This window comes from Streptopelia decaocto (assembly GCF_964273445.1).
Source record: "Streptopelia decaocto genome assembly, chromosome: 5".
NCBI classification, from domain to species: Eukaryota; Metazoa; Chordata; class Aves; order Columbiformes; family Columbidae; genus Streptopelia; species Streptopelia decaocto.
Window position 1 is genome coordinate 10496531 of NC_138659.1, and position 21164 is coordinate 10517694.

The following is a 21164-nucleotide window of genomic DNA, read 5'->3' on the forward strand; positions in this document are numbered from 1 at the left end:
TCTACCTGGGCTGAAGGATTTTTGCCCTAAGATGGATGGGACAGTCCATACCAAATCTAGTATTCTAGATGCTCAGAAATGTGTACACTCAAATATTCCATTCCTAATATAGAGACAAAAAAATTGAGAGAAACCTAAATATATGTAGATTGTGGTATATACTGCTATAGCCATCTTAAATGGATGTTTTTGAGGCAAGAAAATCATTACAGAGGATGAAGTAATTCAGTGAGTCATATAGATAGAAATTACACAAAGCTGATAAGTCTCTGTGGATAATAGAGACGTGGAAAATTATTCATGAGAGAAGTGTAAAAAGTTTGATTCATATGCAACAAATTGCCCACTTTTGCATCATGCTTTTTTTCCACACATTAATAATTCAAGTCAATACACACATCAGGTTTCTAGATTTTTATGTTTCCTTGTGCTTTTAAGCATCCGTGTTACTTCAATTAACCATCACAGAGTTTACCAAATAAGTCTATCTGAAACATCTATACAAGCAATACTAAAAATCCTTACAAATGGCAGTTTTTGCAGGAAAAAAACATGTCAGCTAAATCAGTGCAATAGGAGGGAGGAATACATAATATTTCATAACATATTCTTAATTCTTTTTATAGTTAGGTAGCTCTAGCTGTGAGGAATAAGCTTTCAGGGGAGGCAGAAGGGAACATGCTACAGAAAATTCACTAGAAGGTATCATCAACCTTTTTTAAGCCTTCACGTGGCTGCTTGAGAGGTCCCAGGTAATTAGTGCTGGCACCATTAGTGTAGCCCTAATGCCAAATGGCCATTTGGACAGAAGAAAATACTAAGTGCATATGGGGAAAATTGCAGCCGCAAAAATACCAGTTTTGAAAAAAAAAAAAAAAAGCGTTCCTTCAACTAACATGCTCTGCAGTTTAACTTACATTTTGACAAGTTATATGGGTTTGATATGTCTATTTACTGGGCTTTTAAATAAAAACACTAGTTACTATAGTAACATTTACATCACAGGTTGTACTTGCGCTGCCTCTGAGATACAGAAAACCGATCTGGTATGTGAACCTTTGTACATCACTTCTGCAATATTTTAATCGGCAAACCTGGTTTCTGATAAATTGCCCTTTTCTCTATTTTATTTCTCAGATTATAAATTAAAATGCCTTTTATCTAATTTTCTTTTAAATGACTAAGCCCTGTGTGTGGGAACACGAAACCTGGTTCCAGGGAGAACAAGGAGAATGTAAGATAGAAAACTTCAATATGGGGAAACAAGACAAATCTCGCTTTTCTAGTCATTCTGTAATTTAGTTTCCTCTTGTAGGAATCATGGTTAAATGACAGATTATTATTTCTTTAGACAAATAGTGTTCTTCCCTGTAGCTTTTATTTGAGCCTGTTAGACCAGCCAAGCAGCACGGCCCATTCTGAGCTCTGCCTTGACTGTCCTTTCCACTATTTTCCCAGTTTCTTATCTTCTGTATCTGCTATATTTGCACCCCTGCATCAGTTTACTTTATTAATAGTAATCACAAACCAGAACAGACAATGTTGCTCAGCCAGCTTAGGAAGATGTGTGCTGACCATGAGGTCTTGCTGCTGCAAGCTGGCATGGTGAAACTCTGTTATAATTCTACAAAACCAAGATATTTACATAGCAAAACATGACCTTCTTCGGGAGATGAGGAGGAAATGAACCAAGGACATAAAGAACAAGTGACTGTAGCTGCACCTTTCCATAGTTCATATAATTAAGGGTAGGAATAAAGACTGAGATTCCAAAGGCACAATCAAGTTATAATAAAAGGAACTATTGAAAGTCTCCTCTCATGAGGCCCCACGGTGGGGAAAATGGAAACAAGCTCCCTGTGGGTTCTTAGGTGTTGATTTCCTTCCCTGAACTCTTCATCTTACAGCATTTATCTACAAGTCACTCTATGGACTGTGTGCAATTTAATGTTTCCAACTGACAACAGCAGAATGGGATCCTCCATGGAATTATAGAATAATTTGGGTTGGGAGGGCCATTTAAAGGTCATTACTCCAACCCCTCCCATGAGCAGGGATGTCTTCAACCCAATCAGGTTGCTCAGAGCCCTGTCCAGCCTGGCCTTGAATTGTATAGAATAGTTTGGGTTGGAAGACACCTTTAAAGGGTTAGGGTAAAAATGTGCTTAAACACTAGCAAAACGTCTTGGGGAAGGGGAGTGCACCAAAAAAAAAGGGAATTTAAAGAAATGCAGCTTGACATAGTGAAAGATCATTGATGCTTTAGCCAGGGTTCTTGATTCCAGTAAACACACTTCTTGATCATGCATTTGCCTAACAGGAATTGGCAGCTAGAAAATACAGAGAGCAGAGGATAACAGAAAGATCGAAGGTAACTTAAGCTAGCAGACACCTCTGCAATGGGTTGATTTGCTTTTGCCTTCTATTTTTCTTCCCGGTGTATATACACTCAATTCAGACCAGTGAGAACGTCCATGAACAGGACTGTAGCACAGCCAAAACCGCCAGTCATGTCAAGTTACTCTTCACTGATGTCATAACCATGGAAAAAAAACCTATGATTTGCATTCAGAAGCATTGTTTAGTCTATGATGCCCATGATCCTTGCCAGGATGAGAACACTACTCAACTACATTTCAGTGAAAAGAAAGAAAAAACACTACTTTTCCCTAAGGGGGTGGTGGTGGAAATCTTATCTCCAGAAGCGCTTTATAAAACCTGGCACCAATCTGAGTTTCTCAAGTGTGTCATCCAGCACAGAGGATACGAATTCACAGAATATAGCTGGCAAGAGAGATAAGTGGTGGAGAAAATGAGAAGATATTCTGAAGAAATACCTTCATTAAAAAAAAATATATAAAAAAATCTAAGCATTTTAGCAACTTAGATATTTCTAAACCTGGCAGAAGTTTAGCCTGTTGCCCAGTGTGACATTCATGCACTCAGTAGTACAGAGTAAAAAAAGCCAAATGAAACAGTGGTATAATACAAACTGAGGCCACTTTTGAGGTTTTGGCTGTGGAAACAGGATTATGTATCAGTTTATGTATCAGTGATGAGCTTCATCCAACACAAAATAGAAACCTCATTTCCTTCATGCCCACAATCAACGAAAATGCCCCCATTTTTCCATGAAAGCAGGGGAAGTTTGAGAGTGGGTACAAGGATCCTCACCCACCTTGTCCCACCACCCCAAAAGGGAAAAAATTCCTACGTGAGAGAACATCACACGTCTGCCATAGCTCTTTTCAGGTGCATTATTCTTCTTTAAAAGAGGAAAGGATTATATGTCCATCCACTAGAGCTTAGGGAGGCTTTTTTTACAGGAGGACAGAAAAGGCAGCCAGAAAAGAGGCAAACTCAACAATGTTCTTTAACAGGTGTAAATGGAGCCGAGTTTCCCCAAGGTGGAATCCATCTGGTTTACGTGACTTGTACAATATTGTGTCAAAACCATGTAAATGCATTATGCAAAATGATTAAACTGTAAGCTTGTCTACCTACATGACTAGAATACATGATACATTGAAAATATTTCATTGCTCTCCATTAAGAACGGGTGCACTGCTGCTGAGTGTCGGGCAAAACTAAATGGGGATCATCGCAATATATGAACCGCTGGTAAAAACACTACGTGCATTTATGACCCGTCAGTAATACCTCCTTATCACAATCACCTCTAAAGTGTGGTTAAAATACTAGGAATAGCTGCAGAGCATTTTATAAAGCCAAGATGAATGTATTTTTGGAGTAGGCAGAACTCACCTTGAAGGCACCAGCCAGCCACGTACTCTGCCACCCAAAATGCCATGTTCCCATTGTTGCGTACAGCTCCATTTCCACAGGAATTCAGCTCGCTGAGGATACCAGGTATCTTAAAAGTACTATCCCATGTCTGCTGCTTCAGTTCAGCAACAATTGCTATTTTAAGTGGTTTGTTGAACAGCTATTAATTTCACAGCTCAGCAAAGGGCTGCTGCCAAAAAGCCCTACCTCAGCCTTAGAACGTTCCTCAGTGTATCATGTTTGGATGTGTTTCATGATCCAGTGTCTACAGAGAATATGCTTTTTTCTTCTAGCTTCTAGATAATTGTGTAGTTTGCCCCAAAGTAGCTGCAACAATGAAAAAAATCTAAAAATCAGATTATCTTACCTAAATATTTTGCGAAGGCCTAACTACTATTTTTTCAATGTTGCCCCAAAGCACATCTTTAGGCACTAACTTTAGGGAGAATTTGGCATCTACCATTGAGGACCTGGGCCTCATCCTCCAAAATCTGGCAGTTTTTCATCCATATTAAGATGCATCATGATCAAAACCTATTAGGAAAGCACATCATACGTGCATCTCAAAACCAGGTGTACTGGGTTGCTGAGACATTATGTGCAGCAGTGAAGACATTTCTGTCTCAGTAACTTTCAAGAATCAGATCTGACAATTTCAAAACATCAGGGAATATTCCAATGTACGTGGCAAATAGTTTTGGAAGGAGATCAGAAAAATGGAGTGGAAAAAAAAAGTGGGAAATGGGTGGACCTCTTTCTACACTATGTTGACATTCTGCATGATTTGTTTTCTAGACAAATAATAACAGGTGAGAGGAAGGCACAGCATGGTAAAAAAAGCATGTGAAGAAAAAACAAGGGCAGAGAAAGATTGTGTGGTGGGAAGACAGGAAAAAAATGGGCTAAGAAGGACCAGATATGGAAAGCAGCAAGGACAACATACAGATAAACCCCATTGGGGTGGAAATGATGTGTAGAGATAGCCCTGGCACAGAAGAGGTGTGACTGAAGGAAAGACCATGGGAAAAGGGTCAGTGGGAAGACACAGCCCTGCAAAGGGGCTTGTGCTGCCAGCAGGAAGCATCTCTGCTCCTATGTTATGTCCTCGTATTTAGGCGCTGCTGAGAGCACTTCCGTGACACTGGATTTTGATATTTTTGCCCTCTATGCTTGGCAGCAAAAATTGGAGCAGTTCAGCACAGGCACCGAGCCAACCAGCACAGACTGGGACAGCTGGTTCCTGCTGTAACCACCCCAGTTTTCAGTGCCATGTGGACTAAGCTCAGAGCATGCTGATGTGTGAAGGCAGTTGATCTGTGGGGCATGTTTCATTCCCACAAGAACCCCAGGTCAGAAATGTCCCCTCAGACAGCATTACCTCCCTTTGCCAAGTGCTCTTGCTTCTGCATGAGGAGGCGAAGCCATGGCCCATGCTAGAGAAGACAAGAAGAATGTGCAGGAAGGAGTCAGCCCAGGCACCGGTGAACCTTGAAATCCAGATCACAAGAAGAGCAGACATGAATTTCAGTCCTTCCACACACCAAAATGCTGTGCTATCTGCAGACCAGGGCTTTTCGTACAAGACTATATTAAAGCAGACAAGAAGATTCACGTCCAGAACACACTCTGAGCTTCCACTTGCATCCTCTTTAAAATCCTTTGTTTTGCACATTTAGATGTACTCTGCATCTCCAAACATCAAGATTCTCCCTTATTGATTAGGTATTTTAGCCAAAAGGTCTCCACTTGATGTGTCAAACACAAATCCAATTGGATTATTCAGTTCAGACAGGTTTTCCCTTCAGAAAGGTCATTTTTAATGCAGCATTATCCCATCACATGTCTGACTGCAGGACATCTGAACGGCTGCTCATACTGTGGCACCCACCGGTAACCCCAGCCAAGCACGGTTACCTTTCCCTCCACCTCGGCACTTTTCATTTCCACCACTCCAGTTTCTTTGTACGTGGGTTAAATAAAGAGAAAATTGACTATTGAACATGATTAATGAAACTAACTTCAAAAGGTTTCATTCAGGGTAGGAAGGTTTGATGGTTAAATGAAAACAAAATAGCCTCAATCCTGCTCCCACACTTGGTCTCCAAATAAAAATACAGTAATAACAAATGGCCTATTGCTGCAATTTCCAAGTTTTCAGACAGCCAGGGAAATGCTATCAAGTTAATGTGATTACTAAAAGTGCTACAGGAAAACATGTATTGACTGATCCTTATAACGAGTTTACCTGCAGACCTCCTCATTACCTGCACATTACAGAAGAGATTTAGTGAATACAATTAGCTTCAGTAACTTTTAATGCCTTACATCACAACTCAGAAGAGTTGTACACAATAAAAACAGGCACTTAAATGTCAGACAAAAAGATGGAGGAATAATGGTTTTACTTTTTGATTTACTTACACAAGGAAGAGAACGTTCAGGATCTATTTGTAAATGACCCACCAACATTGACTTTATTTCTGTCTATCAGTGTAATTATTCTTGTCACTGAAGAGCAAGGAGTATGCATAGCTATTGGTGCTGTCATTAACTATGACTTCCATCACTTGTCAGAAACATCAACTGCATAAACAGAAGATGAAGCTAAAACTAAGTTAATTGGGCCATTTTTCATACTAAGTCAAGGAGGTATAGATTCTAAAAATACCTCACGGCCCACAGTTTAAGAAACCATTTTTGAGCAAACTTCACATAGTGAAACGTAGTAAGTCATAAACACCATCACAGCATACACTTCAAGAATTATAAAACAGACATTAGGTTTTTATATTTAATAAGAATTCTGCCATTCTGTATGTAGCTTAGGACATGAGTAAGAATTTGTATTTGTATTAAAAATTCCAAATATGCCAAATCAGAGCTAGCAAAAAAGTTCCTCTCTTAAAACTCTTTAAAAATTATTAACAAAGCCTTTAAGACACCAAAAGGCAAATGAGAAAAAATCAGGCAGGGACAATGAAGACAGTAGCACTCCAAAGGAGGAATTACACTTGCCCAAGCTGTTTCCCTGTGGTTAAAAGAACTGTCATCTCAGAATGGGCTCCTGGTGCATCTGGGAAAGTCAGTCCTTACACAAGAGCACTGAATTGCCCCTCTTTCCATCTTGTTTCCATCCATCAATCAGTGTATGTTGTTTGGAAAGTGTGACTTGCTTTTGGCTCAGGTTCTTGTGACACCCAAAGCTAACAAGGGCTCAGTCCCATTGGGGCAGGGAAGCCAGGACAGGTTCAAATCACTGACTAAGGGAGTGTAAAATTCACTTATTCTGGAAAACCTGGCACTGCCAGCACTGGGGTAGTGTTGCTTATGAGGCTGCCAGAAAGACTGTCCATTTTGAAATTGTTTCTAATGAGTACCTGTCTAGCTATGAAAAAAGTTTTGTAAACTAATGTGTTTCTGCTGTAGATTTTAATTAAACAGCAAAATATTTGTTAAGAATGCAATCTTCTCTGAAGGAATGAAGAGATAGCACTCTGGACAGCCTAAGGTATATTATTTTTTATTATCTGATTTGAAAGATAAAGTTTACTTTGTATATGCATACGGGAAATACTCTGCATTTTTTAATATTTTAAAATTTAACTGAAAGTAGTCAAGACTTATTTTATGGGAAATTGTTGTATCATTGTGGAGTTGCTTTAGAACATCCCCACCTCTCACTGCAATCATTAGCATTATGTAGTTAGAAAACCACAGAATACCACCACAAGACTGGCCATGCAGGGTGACACTGAGCCGTGTCACTACAAACAAGGACAAGCTGTTGAATCCTCTCCCAGAGTAAAGTGCCCTCTGTTGAAATACAGACATACGGATTTTTGTAGCCAACATATCACCCCATACCCTGGGTAGCGCAGCCAGAAGAAACAAGACCCTTGGACCAGACGGACAGTGTGTTACGCTCAGATTGCCCCAGATGTTCGGGATGCAGGATCTAATAGAATTCCATCTCTTTCCTTTCTCCTTCCCCACACCATCGACACCAACAGCAAATTCCCACCAGCTTCAAAAAGGGAGAACTTGATCTGCAGCCAGGAAGTTACAACTATTGCAGCACTTGGTTTTTATGTTGTGTAAAGGCGCCTTATTTTTTTTTCTTTTAAGACAGAAGACTGGTAACAAAGGCTCCCATTATATTGTGACATACCAGTCTTAGGCAGAAATTAAATGAATAACAAAAATCACAAGCCCAGATCAAACAGTCACAACAAAGGTAAGCAAAACATATAAATGTCACCATCAATCCTCTTATTCTGAGCATACACTTTGTAAAGCATGATAAATATCGTTTAACTTCTCCCCAAATCCTCAAGCAAACAAAAACATCCAAGTAGCATCTGTCATGTATTTCATTCAAGAAAATTCAAGCAACTTAGCCAGTATACTGGAAAATGAAGCTCAAGCAGGTGATAAAACCAAAATTCACAGACTTTGATAACCTCAGCACTCTGTTCTCCACTTCAGAGGTTTGAATGAGCAACATACAACTTGAATATGATTTGGGGGTTTATTTGTGTGAGGTTTCTTTCTTTTCAACTCCACAAAAGCGAACAATTAATTTTAAAAGCATTCCCCAGGACAACATGCAATTAAAGATAAAATATAACACAAGCAACTTCCACCACTGAACGCCAGTTCAGCTGCCAGCAAACAGGTAACAAAGAAAATCTCAGGGTTTCAGATCACAACAGCTGGGAGGACTAGTACAGCTACAATACATACCTGACATTCTCCATTTTAATAGACAGCAATGTTATAAGCACATTTCACAGGAAGAAATGTTTCCTATATGCAAAGCAAGACTATATTACGTGCAATTTTGCACAATTATGTTAATTATACATAAACTACTTTATTAAACAAAGCCATAGGTTTAGTCTCATTTTTAAAACCATCATCTTCCTGTCATCTAAGGATTTTCTGGGGGCAATAGTATGTTTTTATAACCCCTGTGCTAGCAGGAAGAAAACCATCTGCACAGGCACACGAGGTATGATCAGCTTCCTCACAGGAGAGAAAGCAGAGACCAACCAACCAGGCCATTCAAAATGAGTCATTAGAAAGAAGAATATTTTGTTAAAAAAAATCTAGAACTAGTCTATGGGAAGTAGCACTTCCAAAAAAAAAAAAAAAGTGAAATAGCTCCAGCTGAAGTGTCAGTCATGTAGCATAAACAACTGTAACCAATTTTTGAAAACAACCCAGAGACACAGCTGAAATAAACTTCAACATAAAGAGCAAAAACAAACTAATAAAACAAGAGATAAACATAGGAACAGGCCATTGGAAGAAGTGTTCCCCCACAAGTGTTCAGCTGATCTTTAAAATTTAATCACAATTCACCGGTTGATGCTTCCTTACATGTTTTACCAAGAGACACTTCCCTGTAAAGCCCCCAGTACATACTGGTCATGTATTTGCTCGGGCCACTTAAATCAATTAGTCATTAGTACCTGGTGTGCATGCAGCTTAATGAAAGTCTTTTCATCCATTATCCCAGATCAGAAACAATCCCCGCAGAGCAAATGATGCAGTCCCTTAAAAGTCGTGCTGTGTTAACTATTGAGGTTTGGGCTATAGAGATCATTTTAGAGCTTTATATCATTTTCTGTTTGACAATAAAAATCTACATGTGGCTTACTAGGACAAGTTTGTTTTATTAACTCCCTGGTATTAATACGTTTACATTCATTTTATAGGATTGAAGTGTTTTAAGTTTTGTTAAGTTACCCAAGGTCATAACCAGTTAGGAAGGTTACCAGCTTTCCTAAGGATTGGACAGACTACAAAACCAGTGCAAGACAGTGACCAGTGCCCCCTGCTCCCAACCCCTTAATGCATATTTTATATTTTTTTCTTTCAGCTAAGTATAAGTTGACAGGAACAGCTCTGTTAACTACAAAAACAAGCAGCTACAAGAACAAGGGCAGAAGGAGTAGGAAATAGAAGTTATACCATACAGATAATCCTAGCAAATCCAGAACTGGGTTAAATAAGGGAGCTCAGGAACCAAGCCTAGAGCCTGAAGTTACTCCAGACACAAAGCATGAGTTGGGCTGGACAGTACACAATAGCAGGCCTGAACATTCATTTTGCAAACCAGGGCAAAGCCAGCAGGTAACTGATTCAAAGCGCGAATACACTCACCTTCTCCAAAGCTTAGTGGCTCAAATCATTGCTGTAAACAGAAAGCATCAGCTGTTCAGAACACAGATGCTATAGCTGCCTTCTGCTGGTGGGTGCTTTCACAAATGCATTAAAATATTATAACTGAACAGGCTTCATTTATCACAAGCACTGGTGGGATCAAAATCACCCACTTAATATATTCACCAACTTAACTACAGGAGTACTGACCTTCTGCAGCCCAGCTCCATCAGTGCTGACAGAGCAGACGTGTCTCACTCTGGACTCTTTTGAAGCAAGGAAGGTGGAAGAGGTCAAGTATTATCTTCCACGCCATCTTTTTCTGAACGTCTTTAAAAAGCTCACAGATTTACCATGTACGCAAGAGATAAGTGCTGATAACTCACCCTACGTATCTGAACATGACCTCTACAATAATGCATGACAGAACAGTCATTCCACCTACTGCAGTTAGGTCAGGGCTTCTGCAATTCATTCCCCTGTGTTCTGATCTCATCAGCACTGACCGACCTTCCCGATGACCAAGAAGCCAAGTACCAACAGCTCTGCAGAGCCAAGAACCACAAGCACTATGTATCTCCAGAGAAAAAGATATGAAGGAGCTCTGGGAGAAAGAGCACCTGGCAAAATAGTCCCCAAGGGTCCCAATACTGAGAGTCCACCTGAAAACCCCATTTCTCTCCAAAGCAATTAAGAAATATCAACACCAGTACAAGAGATGCTTGGATTGTCCATTAACCTCCCATTGTGGCCGTGCCTGACAGCTACAACACCATTATGAAAGCACCATTGGGTATGTTGTTTCTCTTATCTTCTCACACAAGAGTCTGTTGTCACTGTCACCTCTCAAAATTTAAGACAGACAAATCCTTAAGCATCAGATATGTTTATTAGACAACTCAAAAAGTCCGTTTTATTAGACAATTCAAAAAGAAAAGTAGAATATGTTTTAACTTGCATGTTTTAATACTTCATCCTCTCAAGAACCTGGCAATTGCAGAAAATAAAAATAGTGTTTACAAAAGTTACAAAAGCTGCACTGCATTCCAAATTACAGAAAAGATTATTAATTGACAAGGAAGCTTTATAAAATGCAATAACAGATTTTCACCTGATTATGAAACATGGTGATATTGCCATGTGAATATGCATTCACAAAAAAATCAGCATAGTATCGAAATTAAGGCACTTTGGATACATAGTATTCAGTTCCATATAAGAAAACAATTTCAGAGAAACCACAGTGAACTGCTACTGGCAGACAGTGACATTATGCCCAGGACTGGCCAAAGCACCAGCTTTGTGTGAATGAGTAAAGCTCCCAATTTAAAAAAAAACCCCATAACACTAACTTTTTTTTTACCCCGACTATTTGATATCAGACTCATTCAAGCAAATTTACTTTGGAAGAGGTCAAGGAACATCTCCATGATTTAAACACAATTTTTCAAGTTAAGCATTTGAAATAAAAGTCCACGGTGAAAACTCCATGAAGTTCACATTAAGGATTAGTACATGTAGGTGCTTCAAAACAAGAAGGAAAAAAAAAAGTATTGACTTTCTCCATTCAACATATACCTGTCATTCCATAAGATACCCACCAACCACAGTAATATAAAGGACATACAGTACAACAGAATCATTTCTCAAAGAAGCAATGTCTCTTCAGGACTGTACTTCCCAGTCCTCCTTTTCAGATTGTCATGTTTGCTGCCTCTAGGACACTATTTACCAATAGATCTGGAACGGATTCGACAAATAATGATTCTCTAAAGAAAAATTAATCTCAGCTGTTTTTCACACCACTGTCTGGAAAGCAAAATTCCATCAGTAATTGAGTAGTTTTGTAGAATTCTATTGCAGCTTTCAGTATGTAAATTGTAAGGAGTAACAATACTCAAGAACCAAACCCAGCCAGCCCACATGTACTTTAACAGGAGTTAAACAGAACTGTAAGCAATAACTTTAGGCATTTGCAGGATCAGGCACTTAAACTGTGTATTATTGTTGCCGTTTTACTTCACCAATTTGAATGAAAATGCCACAGTATAGGAAAAAAAGCAACTTCTCCAAAAACCAAAACAGGGCTTATACATGGAAACAATGATCGCTCTGAACAACCTGGCTCATAATTAGAACAAATAATTTCCATAGCAATACTTTCCAAATCAAGAGTCCAACAGATTTCATTTAAAGTCAGGCAGAAGATACTGCAAGAGAATTTGTTTACGTACACACAGCATCTTTACAAGCATATTCCTGCTACATCTTCGAAGCATTAATATCCAGAAAAACACTGTACTTTAATGTTATTTCTTCAAGAACAACAGCCTAGACACACATTTAAAGTTTACATTTGAAACATGTAATTAACCTTCCTGAAACCTGATATTCCACCCTACCTCAGTGATGCTCCATTACTTAGACCACAGAATGACTTCTGTGCCCAGCATCTGAACACTCATGCAACATTCATTAATTTGTGAACTTTCGCTCTGCACAGCAATCCACAGGACACTGTTTTGCAGTACACAAGTATTGAGAGAGTTTGGAGAGCAGCACGAGTAGTGCCATGCAACTTTGGGGGCAAAAAGCATTGTGCTGGTCAAGCTGCTGTGTTTTGGAGGGTGGATTCTATCACCTGGTTCCACAGTGTCTCTCCCAGCTGCACAGGGTGACAACAACCAGCTGTGAACTGCCCCACACAACTAGAAAACACTCATTTGCAATCTGCTAGTCTAAAGAACTTGCAATAGTAAAACATACCCTATGCAGAAATTTAGCACCTTACTTCACAGAAAAGAAACCTCTTCGTATCCATTTTTTTTCAAAGAAAGAGTAAACTAAGGTGTCTCTTCCCCTACCCCATGGCAGATGACTGAAATATCTTCTAGAGTTGTATCAGAATGCATTTGGACAAAACTACATGCTTCCACAATTTGCGGGATTCAGCAAATCAAAACAGTAATAAAGTTTACTTTTCTAAGTGTGGCTATGTGAATGTTTACTAGAATAATGCTATTTTAAAATATAGTGTTTTACTATAACAATCTATTCTTACAGACAAAAGTAGTAGAGCAAGTATGTTTTAAAAGCAACGAGAACTGAGGAGATACGAAGTCCTACCCAGCAGAACACTCACTTCTTTGCAATTCAGGCATTTCACATGTAAGAATACAGAGTTGTATACTACATTGTGATTGTAAGTGTCCTGAGTGTAGTTTCTTCTTTTGTGAACCTTCATAAGAGAAGTAATGTCAGCTCAAAGCATTAAAATATATTATTCTGAAAATATATCCACAGTTAAGTTGAACAGGGACAAAGCCTCAGTACCTTTGGAGGGGATTTACTATTTAAATGAACACCATAAGTGGAAGGAAAGATCTTTTGCCAGGGTTATTTTCTTTTTCTTCAATTAGGTAGTAAAAGAGTTGGCATGCCTTATGTTTGTTTTTATGTTATCAAGAAAAACCACTAAAATTACAATTACCCAAATAAAAACAAGTACTCCTACATCCCTAATCAGAGCAGAAAGATCCATCAAGCTGAACCAAGTAGGATTATCTTTATATTGGCCTATTTGGATTACACAGTTAAAAAAAAACAACAGGCATGCTGACAATATCAGATGTATCAATGATACTACTGTGATTAAAACAAAAGTTAATGCATATATAGTTTTCACTATAGTTTTCACTATAGTTCATTAGTAGAACGGCTTATGTTTTGTAAATTTATTTGGGGACAAATTTGCAACCGTGATTCCAGCTTTTACTGAATACATGAAGAGAGCTGTCACAAAAGTCTCTTAACTTTGGCTGAAATGTGTTTTAAAAAAGCATGTTAAGATCTGAAAATGTAAAGCTACACGCATATGCACACACGTACATCTCAGCAGGGACACACACATATATACATATAGCGTATACATACGGTGATACATGCCGTAAAACATTACCAGTGTCAGCGCGATGTCCTACCACTGTTCCCAGCTAAAGTCATCTCCTCTACCAAACACAAGGAAAAAGCCTAAAATAGTAAGGAAAATGACTGCATTGCCAGCCAGCACCAGACCACAGGCTCCCCATTTGATCTGAAATGCAAGGAAATGAAACAATCAAAGCAGTTCTTGTAACATCAGTTCAGGCCAGTTATTCATATGCATTAGATAAACTAAACTAAATACTACAGAAAGGTGCTAAAAGCGCCTAGGAAAAAAGTTAACTCTGTCCCAGCCGAAACCAGGACACAGCATAACTAGAAAAGACAAGCAATAAATAATTCCATTTACGTGACTAATTATTCAATTAGCAAACACTCACATTACTAATACAACACGTCGACAGACAGGCTAATAACACTATGTTTTAGAACAAAATAATTACCTTGCCATACAAATCACTGAAATGTACAGAAGCCATAGAAAAATCTGGTGAAACTAGTACTCTCCTTTAATTACCATGCAACAAAATAAGAGATCACCTTTCAAATAAATGCCACTAACAAGCAATGAAAACAGCACGTGGCCTTAAAGGTAAATAGCTTTCTTTAACGATCTGCCCAACTAAGTGTACTTAAATAAGCAACATTTACTGTCAATTAAAAGCTATAGCTATGAATTAGAGTTCCCCCTCGTGGTCACTTCTGGTTCTCCCGACTGTCAGGTCCACAACCTAAAAATACAGTGCCAGGGAAATTGTGCATTACAAATAAATTAAAACTAAGCACACAAGTTTTAAGCAAAACTGAAAGGCTGAAGGGAAAAGCAACGTAACATATAAAAATGTCATTAGGTAGCTTGGGAGACAGGACAAGAGAGTCCTTTGCCTTGCAAAATAAATGTGACAAAAATCTCACTGCTGAAGAGCAGTTCAGAAAGCAAAGAGAAAAGCAGCTAGCAGAATTTCCTCAGACTTTGAAGAGACAAAGCATGAGTTTGGGAAATGCTTTGGAAACCAGAAGGGCACCTCTGGAAGTTGGGCCTTTTATCTTTTAACTACTAATGCACTCCAGTCACCAGGTTTTCAGCATCCTGGATGGAGAGAGCAGACATTCTGAAAGAAAAATAAGGAAGGTGGTGCAAGAAGCGGTGCAAAAGTTGATGAGACAGAGGGGCATGAGGTGTAGGAGATTATAATTGTTGTATTGGACCAAAACAAATCTGGAAAAAAAACGAGTTAACAACTTCCCAGTCATGCAAGTCCTTTGTTTAGGTAAAAAAAGCAGAACTGACAATTTCAGAGTGATTATTTTCATCAGAATTTAGAAACATCGCAATAACGAAATTAAAGACAGGACTTACAAGCAGCAACAGCACAGCTGAAGACTATACTCAGTAACTGGTGTCTTACTATAAAATTTAGAAAGCAGAACATACCGCTTCAACCCGTGCGAGGATTATAGGAAATCCGAAAGCAGAAACAACAATTCCAGTGGTGAAGAAATAGGCCAGTTCCCTGCAGGCACTGCTGGCGGCATCGCTGTCATCACTGACTCTTTTTGCAATGAAGTGTGGAATGGGGCAGATGAAGTAAAATATTAAGACAAACAGAGGCCAGTACACACTGGGAAGGGAGCAAGAAAGAAAGACACAATCAGTTTAGATGGACGTTTCAGCAGAAAGTATCTTGTATTTAGAAAGAGTAATGGCAATAGCTGTACTTTATGGTTTGAAAAGTGGATTACGTGATTTAACCACAAGCAGGATCCCCTCTCTCACACAACCAAGCCTTAATTTATTTCTATTTATTCCACCTTGCAGATTGAGCTCATGCCACCGCCTCACAAAAAGGAGTCACCCCACAGGAAACATAAGATGGAAAACATGAACTTTCCCAAATTAGAGGGATGCTGTGGTATAGAGGAGCCGGCCGTGAAGGCGCATCCTGGCGCACTCATCTCTTTGGAAGGGCTCTTGGGAGCTCCACCAGGATTTTTAATTATAGTAAGAATCCCATCCAGAGTCTGGTGGTAGGGAGGGTTGGTTAAAGGAACAGGGAAGTGAGGGAAAGAATTGTAGGTGGTTAAGGGTGACTGTTCAGCAAGATGGCACCACTTTTCCTGAGAAAGTATACAGCTGTTTTCTGTCATTTTTTTGCAGAAATGCAGGTGCTGGCTAAGGAGGGGGTATTCAATCAAAACAAACTGCCATGTGTCCAGAGCCAGAAAGCAGGTGATGGCTGGAAGACACCTAAAGCCAAACAGCCCAGTTAACAAAAATTAACACCTCAATTAGCCCATGTAAAAAGGGGGAAGCTTTGGAAAGGCAGCCGGCCCGCTCACCCGTAGTATTCCAGGGCGCAGCCCAGCATGAGGAACGTCAGCCCGATGGCTCCGCTGAAGGACAGGGCCACGAGAGCTGCAACGGTACAAGGCGGGCGCTGAGGGGACAGGGCGGGAGGCGGGAACCGCCTCACCGGTCACCCCTCCCCGCCGCGCCCGCTCCCCCGCTGAGGCGACGCCCGGGAAGTGCCAGCCCAACCCGGCCGCTCCGCCGCCTACAGCCGGAGGTTCGCAGCCCGCGGGCGGGAGCGCTCGGTACCTTTGATCCCCGCCATGTTCGGGGCTCTCGAACGACGCCGAGCTGAGGGGGCGACTAAGCAACTTCCGCCTTACCGGGCGCTGCGCTCCGCCCCCTCCTGCGCCACGTGACCGGCCTCCTTAAAGGGCCGGCGTCACCTCTGAAGCGACTCCGGGGCAGCCCCACCCTCGCTCGGGAAAGGGGGCGGTGCGCCCTTTAAGGCGCCGCTAGCCGCCCGTTGCCATGGCGACGGGGCGGTGCTTCGCTGCCTCTAGTCAGGCCCCGGGGCGGGTGTTTAATGTATATACACGCAGACACACTTATATACGTACATGTAAAGCGTATGCTTGTGTAAATAGCTGTATACATGTGGCGCAGGCAGGATTTAAATACCTAAACACGGTTTTAAAGAGCCCCCGCCCATCAGTCACTGCCATTTTGCAGCCTGCTCCTTAAACACCGTTTTCACCCCCAAAGAAACAAGCCGCCTGCTCATTTCATACGGTTCCTTCTTAGGACCTTCGATAGGGCCCTGTGCTGCCGCTAATCCGCACCGAGAAGGGCGGATTTTTTTTTTTTTTAAGACCAATATTTTTAAGATAAGTATTTTTCAAGATCAGCCTTGTCACGCCCTGGATTTTTGGGTCCCTATTTTTGACCCAAGAACAGCCTTTTTGAGGGAGGTTTTGCACAGCCTTTTGGATACACAACTCAGGCAAGGTGTTATTTAGGTATTTCTCATCTCTGCCTCCCAGCTCTTCGCATTTCATATCTTCTCTTATACAAACTTTTTTCCCCCAAATTTATTTATTAATTTTAAACAACTTAGAGCCAAGAAGGCTGACTAACTAAAGTGCATAAGTAGCTAAATGGTACAAGTGAAAATTTTGTCAGGCACCACGTTTGCTGACTTGCTTGGCTGTTCATCTTTGAAGTGTAGTAACATAATAGGAAGTGACAAATTGTTTCCAAAATGTCTTAATTTGGGAAAACCACCTATAATGCCAACCTGTGAATTACTGCACAGCATCAGCAACCACTTTAAGACGCAATATTGAAACGAGCCAAGGCACAAAACCCATACGGTGTGAGCTGGTAACCTTGCGGTCTGGTCACAGCTTGTGAGCAGCAACCGAGCTCAGCATCTCTGGGCTTATTTTGAGGCATGGAAACAGAAAATTATACAGACATCCTTTCACTGTACCCTCCCATACTGTAAATCTTTTGGCTGCCATGAACAAGCAAAAAAACTGTACGAATTTTAGTATAAGCTTACATCTTGGTGCAGCTGCTGCTGATTTAAACAGCTTTATACCTACAATAAATATGTATACACACCTGACTCAACTTGTCTAAACAATCAAAAAGTAGAAGCAAGTGAAGTTGCCATCTTCTGTTTCAGCTGGGTTGAAGGGCTTTTTTCCTCAAGCACAAAAGGCTGCATATATTTTCCCATTGCAAATGTTGTCTAAATGAAGCCCTTACTGTTCTTATAATGTGTTTGCAGTAATGGGAACTGGCTTCTTTCTTGAGGAAATAAAAGCTCTAGGAAAGCAAAAAGTATTTGTCTCTAGAGCAAGTAATCTATGGTTACCTTTATGTGTACCACACAGGTCTCACCCACAAGAGGTGGTATAAGACAGTGTAGATAAAGGGTGAGTGCCATGGGGATGGAGCCAGGCTCTTCTCGGTGGCAAACAATGATAGGACAAGGGGTAATGGGATCAAGCTGGAACACAAGAGGTTCCACTTAAATTTGAGAAGAAACTTCTTCTCAGTGAGGGTGACAGAGCACTGGAACAGGCTGCCCAGGGAAGTGGTGGAGTCTCCTTCTCTGCAGACATTCAAAACCCGCCTGGACATGTTCCTGTGCGACCTCACCTAGGTGTTGCTGCTCCAGCAGGGGGATTGGACTAGATGATCTTTTGAGGTCCCTTCCAATCCCAAACATACTGTGATACTGTGATACTGTGAAGTTTCCATTTAACATACACGGATTTGTTGTTGTTTATCCAGCATTTGCACATAAATTACTCCGAACTGTGTTTAAAGCCAGAAGGTAGACTTTTTCCCCACAAGCACAAAAGATACCCAAATTTGTTAATTTGACCTTTTTAATGTATATACAAATGTTTTAGACCAGTCACAATTTTGTTGAGTATATACTGTATTTACAAAAATTACAATAATTTAGTCAAACAGTAAACCTGAACATTGATAACCTCTGTCACTACCAGATATGACAAGAATTATTTTTTAGTTAACTGTTTTGATATACATACATCCTAATACTTTCATGCATCCATAAAAACATCAGGGATGGAAGTAATCAAAGCTTAAGTGGGGTAGGGTTTCTTTTGGTAGATAAAGTTTAATGATGGATTTGTATTTTATGAACATATGAGTATCCAGAGTTATGTGCCATGACAAACTCGATACAAAGCTAACGTAGTTTTCATTATTAAAAAAGTACGTTATAGTAACGAGATCCTTTTTATTATATAGGCATAGGTCACAATATCTACAAATGTGAATGAGAAACAATAAACCAACAAATCACAGGAACATGATTCACATTCCAGTTATCTCTTTAAATAAGACAAGCACATACTGGATCAAAACATTAATAAATAACATCCAGTTTGTTACTATTATCTTAAGGTCTTTTATATAAAAGGAGACCTATGTGTTGGTTTCACATTTTCAATTAATTGTAGTAAATAATGGACCAATACAACAAAAAGATGACTTTTATACAGAAAGCAATGTACTTTGACACACTGTCTTTGCAGTAAAAGTTTTGCCACTTGAAAACAGAAGTGCAACAACAAGTGGATTGTCTTTAAAAACCACCAGCTTTAAAGACTCACCAACGATGGCAACCTGCTCCCTAAGCAGTAAATACAAATGATTTCCTGCTCATCTTTTTAATATACCTGCATTTGCAAAGCTCAAATACAGATACAACATGTTGGTCAATAAACTGCTAAACTTTAGTTATTCTACAAAAGGAGAACACCAGAATTTGGGGTGAAGAGTGTAACTTGCTTGTTAATTAGGAAAGATGCTTCAGTTTTAGCATCAGAGATATCTCCTTGTGATATTATTGCTTTGGTCCAATATAAACTTTTTAAGATAACCAATTTGCACTGTATTTACCTCAAAAATCAGACACAGTCCACAGATATCTACATGACAGCTGGTACACTGTGGTCTGAAAAGTGAAGTTGCAACAGGCTGCATTCCACCAAGAGCCTTTGCCAAGTGCTCTGGAGCTGATAAAGGCATAGAGGTGACAAAAGTGGGCTGGAAAAATCTAAATCCTCAGGAGGGGAAGAGTTACTTATAGACCCGGAAGTTTCTAGAACTTTGCAGCAGAGTTTTAGTTTGTTGATATTTTTTTTCTTTGATGGTTTCAAGCTGTTGATGAGAACTTCATGGGAAATGCAGTACATTCACCATTCCCCCCAATTCATTCCCCCAGAACTGCTGTTTAACAAACCAACAAGGTGCTGTTTAACATTGATTACTTGTTGTTTGCTTTAAAAGACACTTGCTCCATAATGCAGGGGAATTTCTTCTGCACATTTTACTGCTGGACTGTGAGATGAAGTACAGTATTAATGCAGAAGCAGCAGTCAGCTGCCACACTGATCCAACCCAGAATTCAGCTTTGTCTCTAATCAGGCATAATCTACTATATGAGCAATTAAGCAGCAAATGGTGACTGTTAGATGTGTGTCTAAACCACAGCTGAGCACTTAAATTTGATAAAGGTTTGATCTGAACTTAGGAAGAAAGTACATTGAAATCTGGGCTTCACCACCAGTTACTGAACTCAACTGAAGTGTTGCCATATGACATAATCACAAAAAAAAAGAAAATTCACCAGCTACACTGTGTCGGAGACAGAACAATTCCACCTTTTCCCAGAATGTGTCCTCTCTCGCCCCACTTGAATCCAAAGAAAAATATAAAAGCTACAAGAAACTGTAGCCCCGTGGCTCCCATAGGACAAGCCAGGTGGCTAGAGTTCCTCTCAGCTCAGGATTCTGGATACAAGTATAAGGAAACCTTTCTCTTGTTCTTCATGATAAGTATTAGGCTCTTAGTTTTCTGAAACTTCTGAATGTCCAGCCAGAGCTTGGTTGATCTGTGACATTTGTGACAAGAGACTATTTAAGCACTAGCACAGGTCTGTAGTGGAGACTGAGAGAGTACCTAATACAAGGGTTTTTGTCCTTGGTTTTCAAATTCTGACCACGCATCATTTAACTCCATAAATATCATCTTTGCATATTGTTCATATGGCTGCCCAGTAGCCTGGAATAAAAAGAGAAAGAGGGATATCACATCTACTGAATCAGACTACCAAAAGTTGACATTTGAGCAGCTAGATTCTCAAGCAGTTATCGTTCACTTTCCACGAAGGGTTCTCACTTATTCTTTGATGAGAATAAGTTACTGTTGAGGGCTTCTTACCTTCCTTACAGCTAAGAATCTCTTGGGTCTTCAGCTCTCCTGTTCCTCAGAGCTGATAAGCCCCCCAAGTGTGATAAAGCACTGCAGTCCCAAGGGTAAAAAAAAAATCCAGCTTAGGCTTTGCAAGAGGCATTTTACCTACCCTGAAGGGCAAGAGCTGGTACCTGACACTGTTACTTGCTAAAAGCAATATTCCTGCATGCCTCTG

General features: G+C 40.0%; 2 protein-coding genes across 7 annotated transcripts in view; both read right to left on the reverse strand.

The window, feature by feature from the left end:
- Positions 1–10824: 10824 nt before the first annotated feature.
- On the reverse strand, positions 10825–16607 carry LEPROT (leptin receptor overlapping transcript). The gene is made up of 4 exons (XM_082054156.1): positions 16496–16607; positions 16237–16312; positions 15332–15518; positions 10825–14047 (listed from the first exon to the last, which is right to left on the reverse strand). Exons 1-4 carry the CDS (start codon positions 16509–16511, stop codon positions 13931–13933), a joined length of 396 nt encoding a protein of 131 aa, XP_081910282.1. The 5' UTR covers positions 16512–16607; the 3' UTR covers positions 10825–13930.
- A 1346-nt stretch (positions 16608–17953) lies between these two features.
- The window catches only part of DNAJC6 (DnaJ heat shock protein family (Hsp40) member C6), a gene marked incomplete at its 5' end in the record, with an annotated part of 50552 nt that continues 47341 nt past the window's right edge, over positions 17954–21164 (reverse strand). For 5 of the 6 annotated variants that reach the window (XM_082053353.1, XM_082053354.1, XM_082053356.1 and 2 more), the window contains one exon: positions 18580–20797. In XM_082053353.1, coding sequence (XP_081909479.1) covers positions 20696–20797 — 102 coding nt within the window. In that variant the 3' untranslated portion in view covers positions 18580–20695. Of the gene's footprint in view, positions 18020–18579; positions 20798–21164 lie in introns of those variants that run through there. The other variant, XM_082053352.1, reaches the window with a different exon arrangement.